Genomic DNA, 24,670 nt, shown 5'->3' with positions numbered 1-24,670 from the left:
TAGCCTGTACACAGTTTAACGTATATCATGGAGAATGTTATAACAAAAACCAGTACCATTGTCAGATATATTTAATCTAACCTAATTAAGAACATAAGAACATAAGAAATTTACAAACGAGAGGAGGCCATTCGGCCCATCAAGCTCGTTTGGGGAGAACTTAGCTAATATCTCAGAGTTGTTAAAATCTTATCTAGCTCTGATTTAAAGGAACCCATGGTTTTAGCTTCCACTACAATAGCAGGAAGACTATTCCATACTCTGACTACACGCTGTGTAAAGAAGTGCTTCCTCAAATTTGTTTTAAAATGTTCTCCCGCTAATTTCCACTTATGGCCACGAGTTCTAGTATTTAGACTAATATTGAAATAGTCATTTGGCTGAACAGCATCCAGACCCGTTAGAATCTTATAGACCTGAATCATATCCCCCCTTAGTCTCCTTTGCTCAAGGCTGAACAGATTCAGTTCCGCTAACCTCTCCTCGTAAGACATTCCTCTAAGACCAGGAATCATTCTCGTAGCTCTTCGTTGCACCTTTTCTAAGGCAGCAATGTCCTTCTTGAGGTATGGTGACCAAACCTGCACACAGTATTCTAGGTGGGGTCTTACCAAGGAATTATATAAGTGTAACATCACCTCCCTTGACTTAAACTCCACACATCTAGAGATATAACCCAACATTCTGTTCGCCTTTTTTATTGCTTCCCCACATTGGCGAGAGTGGGACATGGAAGCATCAACATACATACCGAGATCTTTCTCGTAATCAGCTACCTTTATTTCAGTGGAACCCATAAAATATCTGTACTGTATATTTCTGCTCCCTGCATGGATTACCTTACATTTATCTGTGTTAAATTTCATCTGCCAAGTATCAGCCCATTCGCTAATTAAATCCAGATCCCGTTGAAGCCTCTCTGCTGCTTGATTAGTATCTGCTACCCCGCCCACCTTAGTGTCGTCTGCAAATTTAACCAGTTTACTGTATGTATTCGTGTCAATATCATTAATGTAAATTAGGAACAATAGTGGTCCTAAAATTGAACCCTGCGGTACCCCACTATAAACGGAGGCCCACTGTGACATAGTGCCTCTAATAACTACTCGCTGCTTCCTATCAGTTAGCCAGTTTTTGATCCAAGCTGCCACAGTTCCTAAAATTCCTGCAGCTTTAAGCTTTAACAAGAGCCGTTTGTGGGGGACAACATCAAAGGCTTTCTGGAAATCTAAGTAAATCACATCATAGGCCTTTTTGTGATCAATTTCACTTGTAGCTTCCTCAAAGAACTCAAGCAGATTCGTTAAGCAGGATCTACCTCTCCTAAATCCATGTTGGCTATCCTTTATAATGTTATTTGCATCTAGGTAATCTACCATTTTCACTTGAATTATAGCTTCCATTATTTTTCCAGTAATGCTAGTTAAACTGATTGGCCTATAGTTTGCTGGATTACTTCTATCCCCTTTTTTGAATATGGGTGTTATATTAGCATGCTTCCAATCTGATGGTACCACACCCGCAGATAACGATTTCTGGAATATTAAAGTCAAAGGTTGGCTAATAATATCCCTCATCTCTTTCAAGACTAAAGGTAAGATGCCATCAGGCCCCTGCGATTTATTTATTTTGAGTTTAGCTAGGCTTAGTATCACATCAACCTCAGTTATACATATATTGGTCATAGACGATGCTGTATTCGTATTAATTGGTGGTAAATTACTTGTGTTCTCTATTGTGAACACCCTTGAAAAATAATCATTAAACTCGTTTACCATATCAATTTCGTTATCAATTATAAGGCCCTTACTATCCTGCAAATTAGTGATTTCAGCTTTTAGTGCTCTCTTAGAGTTAAAATATTGGAAGAAACCTTTACTGTCATGCTTAGCCTCCAATGCAATTTTTCTTTCTACATCCCTCTTTGATAGCCTAATGTCATTTTTTAACTCTGCCTGTAGACTTAGATACTCCTGCTTGATTTTGAAATCATTAGTTATTTTCCAGTTGTGGAACAGAGCCCTTTTCCTCCTGACTTTATTCTTAATTTCCTTAGTAAACCACCTTGGTTGTCGTTTCCTAGATTTAGTTTTGCTGGAAACAGGTATGAAGTCCTCTTGCACTTGCAACAATGTGCTTTTGAAAAATTCCCATGCCTCTTCAACTGTTTTGCTATTTAACTCTGTCCAGTTTACAGTTTCTAATTTCCGTCTCATACCATTAAAGTTAGCCTTCCTAACATTGTATACTTTTAATTTAGACTTTGCTCTTCGGACACTAAAATTAACCTCGAATTTAACCATGTTATGATCACTACCGTACAATGGGTCTAAAACCTCTAATTTTCCAATCCTATCCTGGTTATTACAAAAAACGAGATCAAGAAGGGCTTCTCCCCTGGTAGGAGTATTAACAAACTGAGTAAAAAAACAATCCTGTACTAATTCCACCATCTCAAGTTCATTTACAGAAGAGCCAGAGACTGTGTCCCACTGTATCCCAGGTAAATTAAAATCACCCATAACCACCACATCATTTTTATTACTCATAATCCTGATATCATCATATAATATTCTGCTTTCCTCTACAGCTACATTAGGTGCCCTATAACAAACCCCAACAATTAGGCCATTTGAATCTTTAGCATCAAGTTTGATCCATACAGCTTCTGAATTTTTATTTTTATCAGTGAGTTCCCTTGCCTGCAAGTTTTCTTTTACGTATACTGCAACACCACCTCCCTTCTTGCCTATCCGGTCTCTACGGAACAACGTATAACCATCCATATTATATTCATCACCATCATTGTCACTCATCCATGTTTCAGTTATTCCTATAATGTCGTAATTGTCTGAAGAAATTAAAGCCTCTAAGTCATTAATTTTGTTTCTAATACTCCTAGCATTCAAATACAGACCACTAATGGTAGGCCTTTTACATTGTCTACTTTTAATATTTATTTGGGCTTTCCGTCTCTCCCCACATAAATTCATAACTGACCTCCCTGCCCCCCCAGTCCCTAGTTTAAACATTCCTCAACTATTCTGCACATACGCCTCCCCAATACACTGGTTCCCCTATGGTTCAGATGCAACCCGTCCGGCTTGAACAGGTCCCACCTGTTCCAGAAGGTCTTCCAGTGCCCCATAAACCTGAACCCCTCTTTCCTACACCACCATTTTAGCCACGCATTTAATCCCCTTATCTCAGCTAATTTTGCCTGACTTGCACGTGGCACGGGAAGTATTCCAGAGAATACCACCGTGGATGTTCTGCTTCTAAGCTTATCCGCGACTTCTATAAATTTTTCTTGCAGAACTGCCCTTCTGCCCTTTCCTATGTCATTGGTGCCAACATGCACCACGACCACTGGATCCACCCCGGCTGGGGCCAAAAGCCTGTCCACTCGATCTGGAAGGTCCCCTACCTGGGCACCAGGCAGGCAAGACACCGTACGGGACCCTCTATCACGGGTGCACACATAACTATCTACACCTCTTATAATTGAATCCCCTACTACCACAACCTCCCTCCTACTGGGGTTAGGTGGCTCCTTGGTGCCCAAGGGCCCACCTGCCTCCCCAGTCTCTTCCGGCTCTAAAGCTGGAAGCACCTGAAAGCGGTTAGAAACCGTTACTTCAGGTGATGCCGCCTCTGTGAACTGTGTACGCCCTTTTCTACGTCTACGACCTACGTTCACCCAGCTCTCTCGACCTACCTGTTCATCATTCTCCCCCCTCCCCGCTTGTGACGTACACATAGTCTCCCTAGAAGGCGTATTAACTCTCTCCTTTAACTCATTGCTATGCTGGATGAGAGCCAGTCGCTCCTCTAGGTCACGAACCTGGACCATGAGTGAGTCAACTAACCCACATCGCTCGCAGACGAAGTCCGACTGGACGCAAGCATCCAGAAGGGCAAACATCTTGCAAACACAACACTGAGTTGGCCCCATAATTACCTAACTCACTATGTCCCCGTCCTTTACTCCCAGCCCAGTGTATTAATAGAGATTATTTAAACTTTTAGTTGATCTAATTAACGTATAGTTAAAACAAAGTGCCGAGTACACTAAAGCACTAAATTAACACTTGCGTTAAATCGGTACTTTATTATAAATTATCCGGCAGCGTCAGCTATAACAACCTTTAAATTTTACTTTATTAATTAATGATCTCGCCTAATTAGTGCACGTGTAGACACGCCCTTATGGGTAGATAGGCTCTGCATCCAGGCCTGTATTATTTTTACCTTCTCTATGCGTTTACCACACTGCAAACTTTTAACATTCTCTTCCATTAACCGTTTAACTGATTGTATTAATCGGTTAAAATTCTTATCAGTTATCGGTTAAACGGTGCATTATGAACACCCATACGTTTAACTTTTACATTTGCCTCCCGGCATTCTATAAATCAATGCCCATCTTCTAAAGCAGTAGTTTATTCTGTAATTACGGTCTTCTTGGGGATGAGACATTTCTCATAACGGTACCAAAGTAATTTCCCTGTGATTTTATGTGAATACTGAACAGCAGAGCTGACTAACGTCAGGTCTATCTGTTTATTTGAAACGGTTATTAAATAGTACGGTATACATTTGTAATTTATTTGACCTCCTCTGTTGGTTGCAGCCTATTTAGCAGCATTTTTATTGTGCACACGTGTTAAAATTATTAAGACTATAATTTCATATCGCAAACAGGATACGTGCACGTGACGTCAAATGCAGAGCATACAAGTGGCACCGAGGCCACGCGCCGCAGCCAGAGCTTTCCCACTTGTACTGGAATGCGGTTAACTGGGGTGTGACGTCATTACCAGGTCCGACCTCCTAACTCCAAGGTAAATGGAACACAGCATTATTATATATGAAACGGATTTATAGCAAATATTATTTAACTTGTGTATGGATAGTACTGTGAAGGTAGCAAGAACCGAAAGTATTTCCGTAGTCATGGTTATAACAAATTATTGCAGCGCTATTGCGGACTGAGGCATCGCGAGCTTAGCGAAGGAAAAGGAGATTTGCTTATTGAGACAGAACACGCTCTTTATTCTAGACAAGTGTTATGCCGAAAAAGGCATCCCTGCTGTAGAATGTATGCCGGTGTTCTGACGAGTTGAGCTTTTAGGGGTTTTTTGGGGGTTAGGGTTTTAGGGGTGTTTTGGGGGTTAGGATTAGGGTTTTAGGGGTGTTTTGGGGTTAGGGTTTTAGGGTTGTTTTGGGGTTAGGGTTTTAGGGGTGTTTCGGGGGTTAGGGTTTTACGGGTTTTTTGGGGATTAGGGTTAGGGCTATCGATTACGGTAGCCTAACTCGACAAAGTAGCTCAACTCGTTTCAGATCAGCGACCAATCGGTCATTTAGAGACAGGCATGCATTCTACGGCAGGGATGCCTTTTTCGGCATAACACCAGAACAGGACTGTAATAGGCAGCCAACGAGCACCACGCCGCACGGAAACACAGGGAGGTCAGACGCCCGACCGGTAGGTACTCACGCGGTAGGTAATTTACACAATACTAATGACACGCGGACAGTGTGCACTGTCCTGTTAAGACACGAGCAAACACACGCGCAGCAATAGGGAAGTGTGCTACAGTAAAAGCCCGTTATAGCGGACTTGCCGATAACGGAATATTGTCTATTACGGACCAGGTCCGCTGGTCCAGGTGTTCCGGGCAATTCGGTTTCCCTATGTTTCCCCTGTCTATCAGGAAATAATGTTTCCCCTAATATTAAAGCAAAGAGGTATGTGAAATGTCTGAAAATCACTCAGGTACATTATTACATGTGAATACTGTATTGTTATTAGTACCGAGGCCCAAAGTTGCTGTATACCTGTTTTAACAGGGGGGAACCAATCAGTCAGGTACATTATTACATGTGAATACAGTAGATCGTCACGCATAATATAGTCTTATATAAGCAATGCTATACCGTTTTCATCAAGAAATATCTCTATTCAGCGAATTAAATACTTTCATTTATTAATTGTAAAAACAAAAAATATCGAAAAGGCATGTGATATTTTAAAATATATGGCTTGTTTACCTCAAGAGCTTCTTAAAAAGACATGAAAACAACAGCGAAACTGTGTACAAATCAGTGCGCGACAGGGGAAACATAGGGAAACTGAATTGCCCGGAACACCTGTTGTGCGCCTTGAAGAACATGCAGAAAAAGCATCAGTGTTGTTCAAAGTTCATTCACCGAGATTTTGCTGTATTAATTTCTGATAGCGAAAGTGAATCACTTTTAGCTTCGTTTGTAGATTGAAGATAAACATTCGTATATGCTTTTTCGCATTTATAACAGTAATAACATTTGTTTCGTCAAGATTAAGATTAAGATTGGTTTATTGTCAATACAACAATATACACGGTATACAGTGCATTGAAATGTCGTTCCACACAGGTGCCCCACAGTGCATTATAAAGATAAAAAATATAAAACAGACGTTTCACATAAATAAATCTTACTAAATTAGATGTGCTTCTGACCTCTTGAGTAAAGAAGCTTTTGCAGTGTCTGGCAGTTGCAGTTCTGATGCTGCGGAACCGTCTATACCAGACGGAAGGAGAGAGAACAGTTCATGTGAGGGGTGGGAAGTGTCCTTCACTGTGCCTGGAACTTCACACTGCTGACTGCGGAATCGTTGATGTGCAGTGGGGTGTGGGCTCTTCCTTTAGTTAACAACCATCTCTTTAGTCTTCTGAACATTAAGAGACAGGTTATTTTTTATTTTTTATTTATTTATTTATTTTGTCCTGTCCGGCAGCTTTAGCAAGCAGAATCATGGTCCGAATGCACTGCTGTGCCAAACATGTTTGCTTTACCATGAGGGGCTCTATAAACTCTGTATATGCCGCTCATGTCGATCGATTTCTTTTCATTTTATTTATTTATTTCATTTTTAGCACATGTAAAATATTGCGGTGGCTGAGCTGGCCGAAGAGGAGGGACAGATTAGGAGGGGGAAGAAAAAGAAAGAAAAGAAGGAGTAAGTGAGAAAGATAAGTCAAGAACGATAGGAGTAAAGTAGAAAACACATAAGGTTGTAATTTCGACACCAGTCCAGCAGGTGTTCTACTTCCTCTCTGTACGCAGACTCATCGTTATTGGTGATGAGACCTACTACTGTTGTGTCATCTGCAAACTTTATGATGTGATTAGAACTGTACTGAGCAGCACAGTCGTTTGTCAGCAGAGTGAACAGCAGTGGGCTAAGCACACAGCCCTGCAGGGAGCCGGCGCTCAGTCTGAGGACCTTGGAAGTGTTATATCCTATGGAGACAGACTGGGGCCTGTCAGTCAGGAAGTCCAGGATCCAGTTAGAGAGAGGGGTGTTTATCCCTAGTAGGTCCAACTTTTTTTTACCAGCTTCTGGGGAATGACTGTATTGAATGCTGAGCTGAAGTCAATAAACAGCATTCTGACATGTGTCCTTTCTGTCAAGGTGGGAGAGGGACAGGTGAAGAAAAGATCAAATGATATAATAGTTTTAATTAATGTAGCGCCAGACCCAAATACACAGTGTGGAAACACAAGGTGGTCAGACCCGAACTGTAAGGTGCACACACACCCGGTGGGGGATTTATGCGAGGCTCGCCGGGATGCTCTGATCTCACCGGCGCTTCATTAATAAATACTGCATATTTTATCTTTGTTTTTATAGAATTGTAAATCCAATTTTAAGTTAAATGTAATTTATTTTGTGCTAATTTATAAATTCTATGGTGATGGAAGACAAGTTAGTACAGTGGCCACAGTTTTCCATTAGTGGATTTTACCAGAACGTCTATTTCTGAAATTGCTGAAGCAAAGAAGGTGAGACGTCGTCTTCACTGTAAAAAACTGCAGCAGAAACCCTGTCAATGAGAAACTGTAGCATTTTTGTGTTATTAATTTCAGTATATTTATTTATTTTGGAGAAACTTGTGCTGGATTTGATAAAGTAAATTATGTGAACAGTATTCTCCTTATGCAAATAAATCCTGTCTGAGATACTTACAAAAATAGAATGAACATTTCCCCAAATAACAATAATTAAAAAAATCAGAAATTTTAATTAAGGATATATTTCACATAGCTACTAAAACACATACGTTAATAAAAGGCTAACATATTAAATCTCAAAATGATGGAAGCAAGGTGGATCTGAGGGAGGTTTTTGCTTTCTTTGAATATTATATGGGAATTTAGGCTGAATAGGCCATTTCTGTAATCTGTTTGTTTGTTGTCTTATAATGCCCTCCTTCCTGGTAAGCAATGCGTGAAGGTATTAGAGTTTATTATAAACGGCTGGGTGTCTCCAGAAAAATAATAAATGGGTGATTTTGATTTTACAAAGAGATACTAACATAAATTAGAAAAACATATTAAATATAGTTTATGATAAAAATTACAAGTCATTAGAAACATTGCTTTTTCAACATGGTTTTCAGTCAGAAATGCGCACAGAGAAGCTGTATCAGAGAAAATCAAGTATGACAATAAATGGTAAATGGACTGCATTTATATAGCGCTTTTCTGCTCCTACGAGCACTCAAAGCGCTTTACAATACATGCCTCACATTCACCATCCACACACCGGTGGCAGAGGCTGCCATTCAAGGCACCAACCTGCACACCGGGAGCAGTTTGGGGTTCAGTGTCTTGCTCAAGGACACTTCAACAGGAGGAAGCAGGGATCGAACCTTCAACCCTCCGGTTGCCGAATGATAGAATAGAAATAGAAACAATAGAAATAACTGTAACCAGACAGGCCTACCAGAGAAGCAGTTTTGGGAGATATGGATGGCTAGACATGCAATAGGCACGTCAAGCCTTCAGAACAAGAAACGCTTGGGGAAGTTATGGCTATTCTCAAGATAGGTGACGATGTAGAGTAGCATGTACTGTGCCTACAGTTTGGCAAGAGTATAGTATAAACCAGGGGTCACCAACATGGTGCCCCCAAGGACCACATGAGTGGCCCGCGGACCTGTTCTAAAAATAGCCCAACTCACCAGTGAGCAGTGTCTAAAATTTAATTTTATCCTGTTATTATTCTTCTTTAATCACATTTGCATTTATATAGATTTAAAAATGACAATATCTAAAAAAGCATTTAAAACATGTTTATTATACATGAAGTTTAGATAAGTTTAGGAGGGTGTTTCAAACTGGTAGCCCGTCTTATGGCTCAGTACCCGTGAAGTAGCTCTCAGTTTCAAAAAGTTTGGTGACCCCTGGTGTAAACTCTTCCTTTCTGGATCAGTTGAGGCTGAACAGCGCCCCCACATGCTTTTGGCCTGCCAGGTCGGCTTTATTCCCATCCGGCCTCCTCCAGGAATTACACCCAGGCTTTACCAAATTCTATTTTAACAGCAGCAGCTGGTTATTACATCTTTGCTAGGAAATGGCTCTTGCTCTATTGTATGACATGAATATTATTTTAACCAGACCACCTTCGCCTGTTCGGTGCTTCAAATCTCCACATATTCATCGCCACCCAGGTTGGAGGACAGTAGCACAGCTCTCCCTGGCTCATAGATGAATGTTCCACCTGTTTCTGGGGTGTATTTTATCTCATGTGTACCACCTGCACTGTATTATACACATACTATTTATTTTTTATATATGGTATTTCAAGTTACTATCTTGTACCACTATCCTTGTACTAGATTGAAATGTTTACCCACATTACCCAAATGTTTACCACATACCCACCATTGTATTCGATGCTGATTTCCCTCTTGGCACACAAAATTCCACAAAATATCACTAGAGAAAAACAGATGCTCTGAGCTGCCTTTGTATGGCCAAGAACATTTATATATATATATATATATATATGTGTGTGTGTGTGTGTGTGTGTGTGTGTGTGCCACCTATAGCCTGCTAATGAATGTGAACCTGTGATATCCTATTATATAAATGACAGGTCAGGTCTTTTTAATTACTGAGGTTACATTGCTGAAGTAGCCCATGAAACTGCAAGTGTCTCTGTTTCAGATTAAGAAGTTGGACAAAGGAGGCTTTTCTTGGGACTGACCTGCATTCCAACGAATCAAAGCTAATTGATGTCACAAGCCCCTACATTAAGAAAAGTGAAGCAGCTCATAGCATTTTCTCATGGCTTTGAGCACTGATGTGAAGTTCTCTGGAGCACGGATGGTGCTGGCGAAATAGAACTAAGACTTTTATTTTCTATCACTTCTGAACAGTATTTGGACTTGTGAAAATGAAGGTTTATGACCATATATTTTTGCCGATTTTTGTATTGGGCTTTATTTTATTTTGCGCGGGGACCACATTTAACGAAGAACTGAACAGGGAGAAACCATTCAGGCATATATCTACGGGTGGGGGGGTGATAGATGTTCCTGATGGAAGCAAGATGGATCTGAGGGAGAAGAGGGCTGCTTCAGTTGATGCCTGGGACTTTGAGTGCCATGCACATGCCCCCAAAACAGAGGGGCCCAAGGTCCAGACCAGCTATGGAGCCATGCAAGGTCTCATCACAGACATGGTGTACATATTCTACGGGATCCCCTACGCTGATCCTCCTGTTGGTGCGCTCCGTTGGAAGCCCCCGAGCACGGTGACCTCCTGGAAGGGAGTGTACGACGCCACCTTCCCCAGAGCTGCCTGCATGCAGTCTTGTGTTGATCCTTGTGCTACTAAGGTAACATAACTTTGCTCATTGTGCAATTTTTAGCCCATTCATGGAAATGGAGAAGTGCTCAATAAGATACGGCTATTAGCACTCAATCTTAATATTCCTCATTCAGATGTAGCATCTCCCTAAAGCTGTTGCGTAGAACATGAGACCCACCTACCCTCTTTCATTTCAGTGGTCTATTTTTAGGTTTAGATACCTATGTGTTATTTTAAAAATAGTGGCCATATTTGAAAGATTAAACATACAAGTAACTATCCATAAGATCGTAGGCTATATTATCATGTTTTTCATTAAAACCATAATATTGGAAACATATTTAGGATTTCTTATGTGATACCACCAGATCATGTGAGCGGAGCGGGCAGAATTTGGTCAGAGCGCGGAGCGGTTTTTTCATTAAGGCTGGAGCGGTCGCTCTGTCGCTCCAATTTTGCTCCGATACCGCTCACACTACGACTCTGAGGCGTGCCCAAATCTACATAGAATTCATCTGTACAATTATCAAGACTGTTACACAAATTGGCCGAGATGTAATTCGCAAAGTATTTCACAAAGGAAACTGATAAATAATACAAGTGTACTATTCTTATCAAACGTATAGATGACAATAATGTAGAGCAAGAACAATGTGGTGAAACTGTTTCAGTGAGTAAAGATTCACTTTGGAATCACTTTTCTCAGAAACATGACAGTGTGCTACGCGAACAGGCGGAAGCCAGAGCAAAACGTGAGCACGTTTTATATGGTTGTAGCATATCAAGTCTATAAAATAAATTAAAGTATAAAAGCCTATAAAGTAAATATTGGTAATCAAATAAATTCGTTTTGACATTCAAAGTAGGTCTAATAGGATTTTTTTATATTTTACGTAACGCTGTCAGTGAAATTTTATTTTATAGAGAGACGCAGCAGCATCAACAGAAAAAAATGAGGAATTTAAAACGTGGATGCTTAGCCTGTATATTCGTTAGGCTATTAAGCCCACTGATTCCTTTATTTTTAAGCCTATTTTTGTGTGGAATGCCATTGCCAAACCTGTCCGTTGTTGCCTATATGTTGCTAAAAAATAAATATTTTCTGAGTGGCAATCATGTTGCCGTTGCTCATATTTCTTTATGATATAAGGCTTCGGTTTAAGGTGACATTTGTTAGGCATGCAGATTATTTGTCCCTCTTTTAAACTGGAGCGAGCATGGAGCGATTTGACTGGAGCGGGAGGAAATTTTAGTGGAGCGAGGAGCGGTGTTGAGCGGAGCGGCTTAGTGCGAATTAGAGCGGAGGAGCGGGCGGAGCCAACAGCCTTGTGAGCGAGGAGCGGAAATACTCACCGCTCCACTCCGCTCACATGCTCTGGTCACCACTCACCCAGAGGAAGGCATATTTCTTCCTGGTAATCATGAATGCTATAGTTTTGTTTAAAGGCTAATAGTAATTAATAGAACATATAATTACTATATGATCAGGTCATTATACACGCAGTGGTGTCATCAGAAATTTTTTATTGGGGTGGTCATAAAGGACCATCTATATTTCTGGGGCTGTCCACACCGCACCGTTTCTATTCTATGGGTCTGGTTAGGAAATAAAATTATATATATTTTATATTTTCTTTTTATTATTTTGAACAGGGGTGGCCACATATTTACTTGGGGTCACTTTGGCCCCCGATTCCACCCCCGTATACAATGTACAGCTTCACAAGCATTTTTTAAAATGGACTGTCACATCCATCAATACTTCTGTTTTCCACAGGTAAGCGAGGACTGCCTGTACCTCAACATCTTTGTGCCTTTAAATGTTAACTTTTCGACGCCCCCGTCCGAACCCATGCCTGTCATGGTCTGGATCCACGGCGGGGATTTCGTTGCCGGAAGTGCCTCCAACACGCTGTACGATGGCAGGTTCATTAGCAACTTCACCCACACGGTGGTGGTGAGCGTGGAGTATCGCTTAGGTATGACGAGGTAGCTTGGTGACCTGAGAACCATTAATGTGATGCCTTCATGATTGAGAAGTTGCCTGAGTAAATAGTGCTCTAGCTTCCAAATTAAACACAGGAAGCATTATGAATGTGATATTGCAGCTTTACACTGAGAGTTTTATGAGTCTAATGGAGACCTATGATCTGTTTCTGATCAGGGCAGATTTAAAAGCTTAAAAGATTGAAATGGCTTAGTGGTATAGAGCTAAATGCAGAGAGCATGTCTGCACAGAAATAAAGACCTTTTGACATCCACTGACATATTTTAGGAGCTTTTGGATTCCTCGTTTCCGGCAAAGACCCCAAAACAGCAGCTGTGGGAAACTTTGGGATCTTGGATCAACAGGCAGCCCTGCTCTGGGTCCAGCAGAACATCGCTGTCTTTGGGGGTGACCCCAACAAGGTAAGCCTGGAAAGGGGGGGGGGGGGTTGTCTTGTTACGAATATTTGCAGGTGGTTAGTCAGAAAACCATTCAGCGAAGAAAACATGGCTGAACAAAGGTTTTAAAATAAAAATGCTGGCGCAGCATGTAACACTTTTGCCTCACTTTCAGGGTTGGGGTTTTGCCTGTGTGAGGTTTGCATGTTCTCTCTGTGTCATGTGGGTTTCATCCCACAGTCAAAAGACATACAGTTAAGCGAATTGCCTAATTCGTAAATTGCCCATAATGTATGAATGCCTGAGTGTGCGTGCCTTGGAATGGACACCCCAATGCACCCCAACCTCGTGCCCTGTGCTGCCTGGGATAGGTTCCCGGTTCCCTGTGACCATGGAGGATGCATGAATTGTAAATAAAAGGCTGAGACTGACGTCGCGCTGTACCTCCTACATGGAATATGCCGGCAGTGGCATTCATGAATGACGGAAGGCCAGACAAAGGCTTCAGCGAGCTCTCACGCTGTGTCTGTGGTGAGCCGTGTCCGTCACACAGCTGATCGAACACAAACACAGGCATATGCAGCCACTGTCACCCTGTCCGGCTGTTACCAGGCGCAGTGCCAGCCTTTGTCTGCATGCAGTGCAAATATAATACACTCAGGATGAATTCAAGGTGTCGGCCTGTTCAGGATGTGTTATTGTGAATGTGAAGCCATAACTAGCACTATGTTGTTTTAAGGGTTATTCAGACAGTTTTGCCTGTTAAGATGGGTCAGTGCTGCTCAGCCCATTAGGTGACATAGGCAGCCACCAAGGAGCCACCATCTGAGGGGGTGTCGACTTGTCAACCACCTTCGCTTTGTCTCAGATGGGGGGTGCCGGTGGTGATGCTGGCTTAGCCTCCCACCTGGGCTTCTACAGGCACTGAGATGGGTATCAAAATACTCCCTCTTAAGAGTGTGTGCGTGTGTCTGTCTGTCTGTTTGTCTGTGTGTGGGGGGTGAGAGGGTTATGTATATAATACATTGTGGGGACATTTGGTCCCCATAACTTGATGAAAAAAAAACCTGTTATTTTGATGTCGTGGAGAAGATTTTTTTTGGTTGCTGCAAGGAAAACGCAATTTTATAAAAATCTGTGACTGCAGTCCAAAAAATTTAAATGACAGATGTCTTAACATAAGAACACAAGAACATAAGAAATTTACAAACGAGACATTCGGCCCATCAAGCTCGTTTGGGGAGAACTTAACTAATAGCTCAGAGTTGTTAAAATCTTATCTAGCTCTGATTTAAAGGAACCCATGGTTTTAGCTTCCGCTACACTAGCAGGAAGACTATTCCATACTCTAACTACACGCTGTGTAAAGAAGTGCTTCCTCAAATTTGTTTTAAAATGTTCTCCCGCTAATTTCCACTTATGGCCACGAGTTCTAGTATTTAGACTAATATTGAAATAGTCATTTGGCTGAACAGCATCCAGACCCGTTAGAATCTTATAGACCTGAATCATATCCCCCCTTAGTCTCCTTTGCTCAAGGCTAAACAGATTCAATTCCGCTAACCTCTCCTCATAAGACATTCCTCTAAGACCAGGAATCATTCTCGTAGCTCTTCGTTGCACCTTTTCTAAGGCAGCAATGTCCTTCTTGAGGTATGGTGACCAAACCTGCACACAGTATTCTAGGTGGGGTCTTACCAAGGAATTATATAAGTGTAACATCACCTCCACACACCTAGAGATATAACCCAACATTCTGTTGGCCTTTTTTATTGCTTCCCCACACTGGCGAGAGTGGGACATGGAAGCATCAACATACATACCGAGATCTTTCTCGTAATCAGCTACCTTTATTTCAGTGGAACCCATAAAATATCTGTACTTTATATTTCTGCTCCCTGCATATTTCTGCTACCTTACATTTATCTGTATTTTCTTTGGTTATTTAGAGCTAAGGATAGGGCAGGGTAGGGGTTAAGGTTGTCATTATTGGTATTAGGGTTTTTCCCAGAGAAATGCATGGATGGTTCCCACAAAGACATGAATACAAATGTGTGTGCGTGTGTGTGTGTGTGTGTGTGTGTGTGTGTGGATTATGTTTATATTGCATTGTGGGGACCATTTTTCCACAAAGATCCGTGAATGCAATCAAAAAAGTAAAAATGCCAAAAGATTCATATTTTGTTTGGTTACTTATGGTTAAGGTTAGGGCTGGGTAGGGGTTAAGGAAATGAATGGAGAGTCCCGACAAACATATAATTACAAACCGCTGTGTCTGTGTCTGTGTGTCCACACCTCTGTGTGTGTGTCTGTGTGTGTATGTGTGTGTGTGCGTGTGTGTGTGTCTGTGTCTGTGTGGGTTCCCATGCAACCCAGGTGACCATCTTCGGGGAGAGTGCTGGAGCTCAGTCCGTTAGCCTGCACCTGATGTTGCAGAACAGCCAGCCCCTGTTCCAGCAGGCCGTGATACAGAGCCTCCCCTTCACCATGCCCTTGAAGAGCAGGTGAGAAGCCACCCATGGCCAGGCACACAGCTGCCCGTTAGTCACCCCACACAGGAAGCCATTTACACCTACAATGACGCTTACTGTAATTACATGCTGATGTCCCCACAATTAATTGCTGGGAATGGGGTTAGGGTTGGGGTTTCCATTTTCAGTGAGTGATGGACAGAGTGAATTTTTCATTACTTAAAAAATGTGAGCACGGTTGAAATTTTGAAATTTGTTGCCACAGTTGATGCCATTATTTGTCATTTTTTATAGCTTCCCTCACGTTTTTGATTAACGAAATGAATGTAATTTATATAAGGTGTCCGACATCTTTAGACATGAATCAACACAGAAGTTCAGACAGCATGGCAGCACCTGAGAATGACCGTCCCTTTCAGCGTCTCCACTGTGGCCGCGATCACTGTCTTTTTCATGCCTAGTAACTGAACACAGACCCATATGAGCCAATAAAGACCAAAGGCTTTGTTCCATGTAAGCGGCAGAGGTGATTGGCTGTCTTCTGGGTGGCTGTAACTCACTCAGTCTCTCTGGATTTCTAGACATGAGGCTTTGTGGCTGGGGAAGGAGTTTGCCAAGGTGGCAAACTGCTCCATCAATGACATTGCCTGCCTGCTGTGTCTCAGTCCCCAGGCGGTGTTAACAGCCCAGATGATAGCAGGTAGGGGCATTTTCGGTAACACTTTCTATGAAGCTGTCATTTATAATGCCTTATAGATACCGTCATAATGCATTATAAAGCATCTATAATGCATTATTATGGTGAGAATGAATGGATTGGGCAGTGCCAGAAAATGAGAATCTGGGCACAGAGATGCCAGGTACAAATCTGGAAGGTGTGATCTAGTCGCTCAAGATGCATTTTAAAAGCAGGTGTCAACAGGGCCTGTGTCACAATTAATCTTTGATGTCTTTATTGGAGTATAATATGATCATAGTACAGCAAAAGAGAATCGACAATAGTGGTTTTTTAACTTGAAGCAAATACAGTAACCCCCTCACATTCATGGCCATTAAACATTAACAATTATTTGGATATTTTTTGAATATTTTTGGATTCTGAAAGATCAAGAATCTCGAACACGATGTGTAAAGCAAAAACAATACTGAAAATGATTCCGATCACATAAAATCATAAAATATATAAATTACATTATATTTGTTAGTGTGAGTGCACGCTGTATCATTGACATCAAAAGTCTTGGCTTGAGTACACTGTGCACCTTTGTCTCGGTAACCTGCTCCACTCACTCATTAGCTGCCTAAGTGACTGTGGAATCTTGAATTCCTCGCAGTAACTTGTAAACAATCCAGTGTCGGTAACTGCATTTTAATAATGGATGCAGTAACTTTGTACATATATGGGTATAACTTCATTGGTTACAAGGCAATTTGACATGTGAAGTGTAGCATACAGTGCAATCTAGCAGACTGGTTTGGTTTGGGATCAGGGATACCCAAGTATTAAAGTCAGTGTTTCACTGAGATTTGCTGCCATCTTTTTCTCCCACAGGCTCTAATATGGTCAACCCATTCCACTTACTGGAGATGTTTCAGACATGGGGGCCCTTCATTGACGGCGTGCTGATCAAGGAGCAGCCCATCACGGCCTTCCAGAGGGGCGACTGGCAGAAAGAAAAGCCCCTGCTCCTCGGTCAGTCACATGACCCTCAGACCTATAGCGTCCTACGAAGGAAGGTGTACACTATCACATGAAGCGGCTCATCGCTACATGTCCAGCAGACCAGCTAACCTGCCTTTAGCAGCAAGCCATGACTGAAATAGAGCAATAGTCTTTTAGATGTCTCATTTTACGGTTATTACCGTATTTTCCGTACTATAACGCGCACTACATTATAAGGCGCACCTTCAATCAGTGGTCTATTTTCAAACTTTTTCCACATACAAGGCGCACCGGACTTTAAGGCGCTTTAAGCAAAACAAAAGAGTCAGATAAGCCAGTCAACGAAAATTTATTTTACATCACGTGTTCACAATGACTGTCAACATTGTTCAAACGTTTATGAGCGTCTTCATTACTTTTTAACACGTAAAAAAACAAGAGTCTTATACCCCTAAATCAAAAGTCAGCCTATTAACAATAACTCACAATTGAACACTTATAATACGGTCCTATACCGCTAAATCAAAAGTCAGCGTATTCAAAATAACTCTTGAAATTGTTAATTTATAACACGTGAAGCACTACACAATACACTCACTTTTCAATACTAAAACATTCAAATCGCTTCGAGTTCAGTATGCACAACAGAAATTAATCCACGTTTAAAGCGCACTGGATTATAAGGCGCACTGTTATTTTTAAAGAAAATCAAAGGCTTTTTAGTGCGCCTTATAGTGCGGAAAATACGGTATACAGTTATCATGTTAGACTTATTATTTTTGCATTCAACATCATATTTACAAATTTATGCACGTCAGATTCATGTTTTTGCATGAAGCATTGCTCCCATACAAAATTAATAATAGACACAGACTTTTCTAAAATTTATTAGCGGTGCTCCTGCCAGGAAAGCGATGAGGGAACTTTCTGTGAACTCATCACCCACCTACAAAGCACATGCTGCTGAGGTGGGGTCATGTGGCTGGCGTCCTCCTATAGGTCAATACCCTGCGCTGCGCTGGCGGCATCCACCAGTCAGCAGTCAGCTTGCATCCTGCCGCAGACCCCACATGGGTCCAAGGACAGCCACAGCTGGCTCTCTGGAAAGGTCTCATTGGTTCCCTATAATCTGGCGAATTTAACAGGCCCTCGCATGCAAGCAGAATCTGACTCAGGTGGAAGTGTGGACTAATTAGTCATCGCCAGGCTGTTCCACGGTGCTGCAATGAGCAAAATTCTCCAAAAGATGACAAACACAGTATACACACAAAATTTCTTACCACTTATCTGTTAGTGTTTTAAACTTGTTGTAAGAGCGTAAATATACGTATTTTATGTGCATTTGCACTACTGTTACAAGAAATGACTGCATTTTAACCTTTATGCCACAAATTAAGTTCGAATTTGTATATAAAGGTTCAAATGCACAGTAATTTCTTGTCACAGCAGCGAAAATGTACATACAATATGTATGCATTTGAGCTGTTACACCAGTCGATTGCTGCACTGTTGCTTCTAAAGTTGCTTCTAAAGGTGAAGACGTACTTGCATACCAGATATTTGCATCCCTGATTATAGCCAATCTTGTAAAGTATTATAAGGTTTGTATGATAAATAATGTTCTGATGACATTCCATGTAAAGCAAGTGCAAGGCAGCCCTTAGAATTTGTGTCTTCCGGATGTAAACTAAAGCCTGGATGTTTCTGGACACCACCGCAATGTGCCTGCGAATGACGCGTTGCTCCCCTGCAGGGACCACATCGGAGGAGGGGGTGGTATTCATATACGGGGTCTTCAACTACCCCGTGTCGCAGGTGGAGTCTGTCTTCTACACCACCGCCATCTTCAAGCAGCACACCCTGAAGATCCTGCAGAAGTACATGCCACTGTACAAGGACACGGACCTGAGGGTCATGATGTCGCAGGTGAGAGCCCGAGGAAGAGTGCTGCAGTAACGCTACCCGAAGAACCCTTCGGCGCTGCAGCTTAGCGCATGGGAATGATGTTAAATGCATTTCAGCAAGAAGCCATGCAATGGTCATGCAGGCACAGGGTCCAGACTCCGATTCATGGAGGACAAAGTAGGAAGGATAAGGGGCAGAGTCATTCCCAAGGACGCATTGCTTAAGAAGACACCAAAACCAAATCAGAGCCTGAGCCAACCAAGCTTATCCTGGCAGAGATCAGCTCAAGACTCAGCAATGGCGAATGGGGGCCCGGGACTTTAAAAGCCCCCCCCCCTCCCCAGGTGGGGATAATCCTTACTTAATTGATTGACGACACCACCCACGCAGCTCTGCAGCAGCGAGGCCACAGGCGCAGAACGGACGCAATAGCAGCGGAGTTGACCTGGAAAACATTTTAAAATGACACCTCATGTTGCTAGAAACTCAAAGCCCATCCACACATCCCAAACATATCTTTCACTTTTTGTTTTTATCTAGCATAAAATTATAGTAAAGCATATTTTAGTGTTTAAGGTAAGTACCAAAACAAACATGAGTAAATGATGTATAGAAAGTACTACCAAAACTTTCTCATGGGTTAATTAAACAAATAATATGTTGCCGTCCTCAAGGCTTTTATAATTGACCCAATTGCCCTTTGTTTTGTATTCCATGGCCAGACAATGATACCTTTGGGACTCCTTTATATATGTGATATACAACAAATACTGAGTTATGTTTGGTGGATAATTATAATGCTTACTTACTATGTTACATACATATATATATATACACATAATAAGAAAGCTGTAAAATGAAAAATAGGGCATTTCTGTTAATGCATCTGGGGTCACGAATCACTGGGGCTGCGTGTCTCAGTAGCAAAATGGCCACCGGGTGGCGCCATTGTTCCATCACCAATCGAAACTGTCTTTTTGGCTGCACCAGCCTGGCTGGCTTCAGGGTGCAGTCTGGCCCAGGAACCTGCAGGTGGCCTCAATGGTCTGGGTCTTCATTGTCCAGGAATCAGAAACAGACACCTGGCTCATGGTAATCAGTCAGAAGGCACACACCAGAATACACAAATGTACGCTTACTCACAGAAGGCTCGAGGCACATGCAAGAATACACAGATGCACATGGATTCACAGAAAGCTCAAGGCACAGACCAGAATACACACGTGCACGCGGACTCACAGAAAGCTCAAGGCACAGACCAGAATACACACATGCACGCGGACTCACAGAAAGCTCAAGGCACACACCAGAATACACACGTGCACGCGGACTCACAGAAAGCTCAAGGCACAGACCAGAATACACACCTGCATGCGGACTCACAGAAAGCTCAAGGCACACACCAGAATACACACGTGCACGCGGACTCACAGAAAGCTCAAGGCACAGACCAGAATACACACGTGCACTCGGACTCACAGAAAGCTCAAGGCACATACCAGAATACACACGTGCACGCGGACTCACAGAAAGCTCAAGGCACACACCAGAATACACACCTGCATGCGGACTCACAGAAAGCTCAAGGCACAGACCAGAATACACACGTGCACGCGGACTCACAGAAAGCTCAAGGCACACACCAGAATACACACACGCACGCGGACTCACAGAAAGCTCAAGGCACAGACCAGAATACACACGTGCACGCGGACTCACAGAAAGCTCAAGGCACAGACCAGAATACACACGTGCACGCGGACTCACAGAAAGCTCAAGGCACACACCACAATACACACGTGCACGCGGACTCACAGAAAGCTCAAGGCACACACCAGAATACACACCTGCATGCGGACTCACAGAAAGCTCAAGGCACAGACCAGAATACACACGTGCACGCGGACTCACAGAAAGCTCAAGGCACACATCAGAATACACACGTGCACGCGGACTCACAGAAAGCTCAAGGCACACACCAGAATACACACGTGCACGCGGACTCACAGAAAGCTCAAGGCACACACCAGAATACACACACGCACGCGGACTCACAGAAAGTTCAAGGCACACGTCAGAATACAAGCTTGAGGCTGGCACACAAACACTCACACGATCTCACACGCTGACCTTCCTATGCACTGAGCTCAGAAGACAGCATGAACCCCAGGCAAAGTTCTGCAGCTTCTACACTGCTACAGCTAGGAGGACATGTTTCATTGGAGATTAAACCTGAGCAAAGGCAGCAGGCAGAGTGTGGGGGAGCGGGGTGATTCTGGGTGTGTCTCTGAAATGGTTATCCTTCAGAGGGTGTGTGAGAGGGAAGTGAAGGACAGACAGAGGGGGGCGTCAAAGGTCAGGACCAAAAGCAGGAAGCTTATCTCCATCTGGCGCTTGGACCAAGCTGCCTGACAGGCTTTGAAACAGCGCCCCCCCCCCCCCCCCCCCCCCCCCCCCCCCCCCCGAAGGCCATGCCCGGGGGAGGGCAGCATGTCCCACACAGTGTGGGTGTGGAGGGAGGAGGAATGGAGGACGAAACGACCTGGTCAGTGGCGTCCATGGAAACCCGACAGGGAAGCGCTTAGGGTGGGTTAGAAGCGGCCCCAAGAATGTTGTGTGTGTCTGAGTTTAGATGATTCTATGCGTGGGTGTGTAGCAATAAATATATGTGTGTGTGCGCGTGTGTGCATTCATCTATGTGTGTGTGTGTGTGTTTCCATCTCGGTATCTCGGTATAAATGATTGGATGTAAAAAATGTGTAAAATGTGTAAAAAAAAAAACAATATGCAATATTTTAATTTTAGAATATCAGGATAAATGATAATAACCCCCCACATACACACATAAGCAACGTGTGAAAGCATGAAATGATATACAGATAATCCACTAAACAGCTGCCGTTTAAAATTGCTGGGGGGAGGGGCGGGGGGGGCTGATTAGTGGTGCTGATCATTGTTTTTTTAAGTCTCTGTGGAAAATGATTGATCGGCGGGCTGGATTTAATTACGATTTTCAACATGTCACAAACAGTCTACAATCATCTATAGCAGTGGTTCACAAATTTATGGCAAGCCCTTTGCACACACCAACATAATAACCAACATTTACATACACTAATACCTCCATGTGCCATACAAGGGCTAACAATATAATTCCAATGTGTTCTTTTCTAACTGCATCACAAATGTAGGTTAGAAGGCTGAACTGAAAGCCAAATCATAAATCTTGCTTTGTGTACAGCCTGAGCCTACTTCCTGGACAAAGGCAATATTCGCCGAACAGTCACTGTCAGATATCGACATCGGTTCACTTGTCTGATATCGTTGATTATCGATAATATCATCGTATCGCCAGGGACGACTGTAGGAGTTTTTTAGATGGGGTGACACAGGGGGAACCAAGCACCAGTCAGGGAAGGCCCATGGGAAATCAGAAAATTCGATCAGAAATATATACAGCGTTGAAAATTGGCTTACAAAACAATGAACATAATAGATTTTTTTTTGTTGACTTACGTTCCCATTGAAAATCATGAGAGGTCTTCTATTGTGCATTTTTTGATTCATGTAATTGTGAAAAAGACGGTACTGTGATTTTTGCATCGTAGATCAGGCAGCGATTGAAGGCGCTCTGATCCAATGGCGATGACGATTATCAAATTGTTATAGAATGAAATGCTTTTTTAAAAACAAAGTAGCATTCAAAATTCTGAGGATAAATTAGGTTGTTTTGTGCCCCACTTCACACGCTGGCCACTAGAGGTCACCTGTACATATTTCTCTTGTTGTCTGCACTCCCCAGATCGTGACCGATTATATGTTCCTGTGCCCTTCCCGCAAGTCGGCCCGCGACAGTGCCCAGATGGGCAGCGCTGTGTGGATGTACGTCTTCGACCACGTGATCAGCGACCACCGCGTCTGGGACGGCCTGGCCTTCTGCTTCGAGCACGTCTGCCACAGTGCTGAGGTGCCCTTCCTGTTTGACTCCGGGCCCGTGGCAAACTTCACTCTCTCGCCGGCTGAGGAGCTGCTCGCAGGCAGCATCCTGTGCTACTGGGGCACCTTCGCACATGGAGGCGATCCCACCTCCCCGGTCGCCCAAAGCGCCTTTTGCCAACGCCAGAGCCCACCCCCTTGGCCGCAGTACACGGATGCAAACAATTGGCTAGTGATGAACCTCACTTTGAGCAGTCACGCCCAGACAAGCTCCCGGGACCACATCTGTGACTTCTGGGACAAGCTTCACATTTACTAGGGCACGTGTCTGACCTCTCAACTGGTTAACTAATTCATCACACTACACATCTTAATGCATCATAATTTAATTTTAATGTGATGTCATCTCTATCTGAACGCAATGTGAAAGGCCTTCTCCTGAACGCTGTAACTGCCTTGTTAAGTACGGCTGCTTTGATTTAAATTTTTTTTAAATATTTGCATTAATGAATCCCCAACTCCTGCGTTCTGCGACCATGCCTGTGATGTGCTTGCATTACTTTCCTAATGACCGCTAGATTCATGCTATGCAGCAGCCAATCAGCTGGCTGTCTCAGCGCTCGAGTTTCCTTTTATGGCTGTGGGCTCACGGTCACATGGCCCTTTGCCCCACCAGAGCCCCTGTCTGTAAACATTTTGACCTTCACGCATGCAGCCAGTTGTGGAATGACTGATATGCATTTATGTGTTACTATCAGAAATGGCCTCCTTCTTGTCCCTGAAATCTACTTGGGTTAATAAAGCTGAGATGGATCTGACAGAACTCCAGTGTCAAAATGCCAGAACTTCATATACAGTGTCTTGTTTGGTAGAGGGACATGAAACTGATATGAGCTGACCCGGAAATGAAATGCTTAAGCAGTGGCATGACCCAGAAGTGGTATATGTAAGCACCGGAGTGACCCAAAAGAGTATACTTAAATGGACCAGGAGTGTGATACTCCTGGTAGAAACGGACCTGATACAAGCTATTAGAGTTACATCTTGTGCTGGCTGATAAAATTGTTTCAGGTTTTGTCTCCAAATTATATCACAAACATCCAAATATAAATCAAACACTCTTGCGATTTAGGGAATGCTAACGATCCAACAAAAGCTAACAATCCCACATGGACCAGATTCTCTCATTGTTCTCTGACTAGTCAGGCACTTCAATATTTATAAAAAATCTACGCACATTAGGGATTAGCAGAACTGCAGTAGCTCTTACCTTGCTGCAGGGAAGCAGAAACGTGTTTGCTGCCATCTAAGCTTTTGCTCTCTGTCACTTTAAGCATAACATCCCTTCCAAGAGATGACGTTAAAACTTCTGTGTCCTTAGGGCAGGCAGGTATATTGGTGTGATATTACCACACCTCTGCAAGTTTATTGCCTTGTGAAACAATACGCGGATATATGTGTTTTTGTGATATTCCTCTGTTCACAAGGGAGGCTGTGCACTGTAATGCGATTGTTTCAGATACAACCCCCCGGAAGCTCAGAGGGCTTACTCAACTTTTACTTCTGCTTTACCTAATTTATTACTCAACATTCATCCCTTAAGGTGTGTAATAAGAATGGAGAGAAACAGCATCACCTAATGGAATCGTGACAACCAAGAATAGCA

At 42.8% G+C, this 24,670-nt stretch overlaps 1 protein-coding gene across 2 annotated transcripts; it reads left to right on the top strand.

Annotated features, from left to right (window-relative positions):
• The first annotated feature begins 4,723 nt into the window (after positions 1–4,723).
• On the top strand, positions 4,724–23,827 carry LOC111856645 (crystal protein). Of its 2 annotated transcripts, none has more exons than XM_023836760.2 (9): positions 4,724–4,844; positions 10,000–10,672; positions 12,422–12,623; positions 12,920–13,053; positions 15,406–15,533; positions 16,082–16,200; positions 17,053–17,193; positions 18,917–19,089; positions 22,871–23,827. In XM_023836760.2, the coding sequence occupies exons 2-9, from the start codon at positions 10,229–10,231 to the stop codon at positions 23,321–23,323; spliced, it is 1,794 nt and encodes a 597-aa protein (XP_023692528.2). In that variant the 5' UTR covers positions 4,724–4,844; positions 10,000–10,228; the 3' UTR covers positions 23,324–23,827. The 2 variants fall into 2 exon arrangements, with proteins under 2 accessions (XP_023692528.2, XP_023692529.2); XM_023836761.2 differs by lacking the exon at positions 4,724–4,844 and adding an exon at positions 5,270–5,488.
• Positions 23,828–24,670: the final 843 nt, after the last annotated feature.

Source organism: Paramormyrops kingsleyae, chromosome 1, assembly GCF_048594095.1.
Source record: "Paramormyrops kingsleyae isolate MSU_618 chromosome 1, PKINGS_0.4, whole genome shotgun sequence".
NCBI lineage: Eukaryota > Metazoa > Chordata > Actinopteri > Osteoglossiformes > Mormyridae > Paramormyrops > Paramormyrops kingsleyae.
The sequence above is the reverse complement of the archived record's forward strand: the minus strand, read 5'-3'. Positions and strand labels throughout refer to the sequence as shown.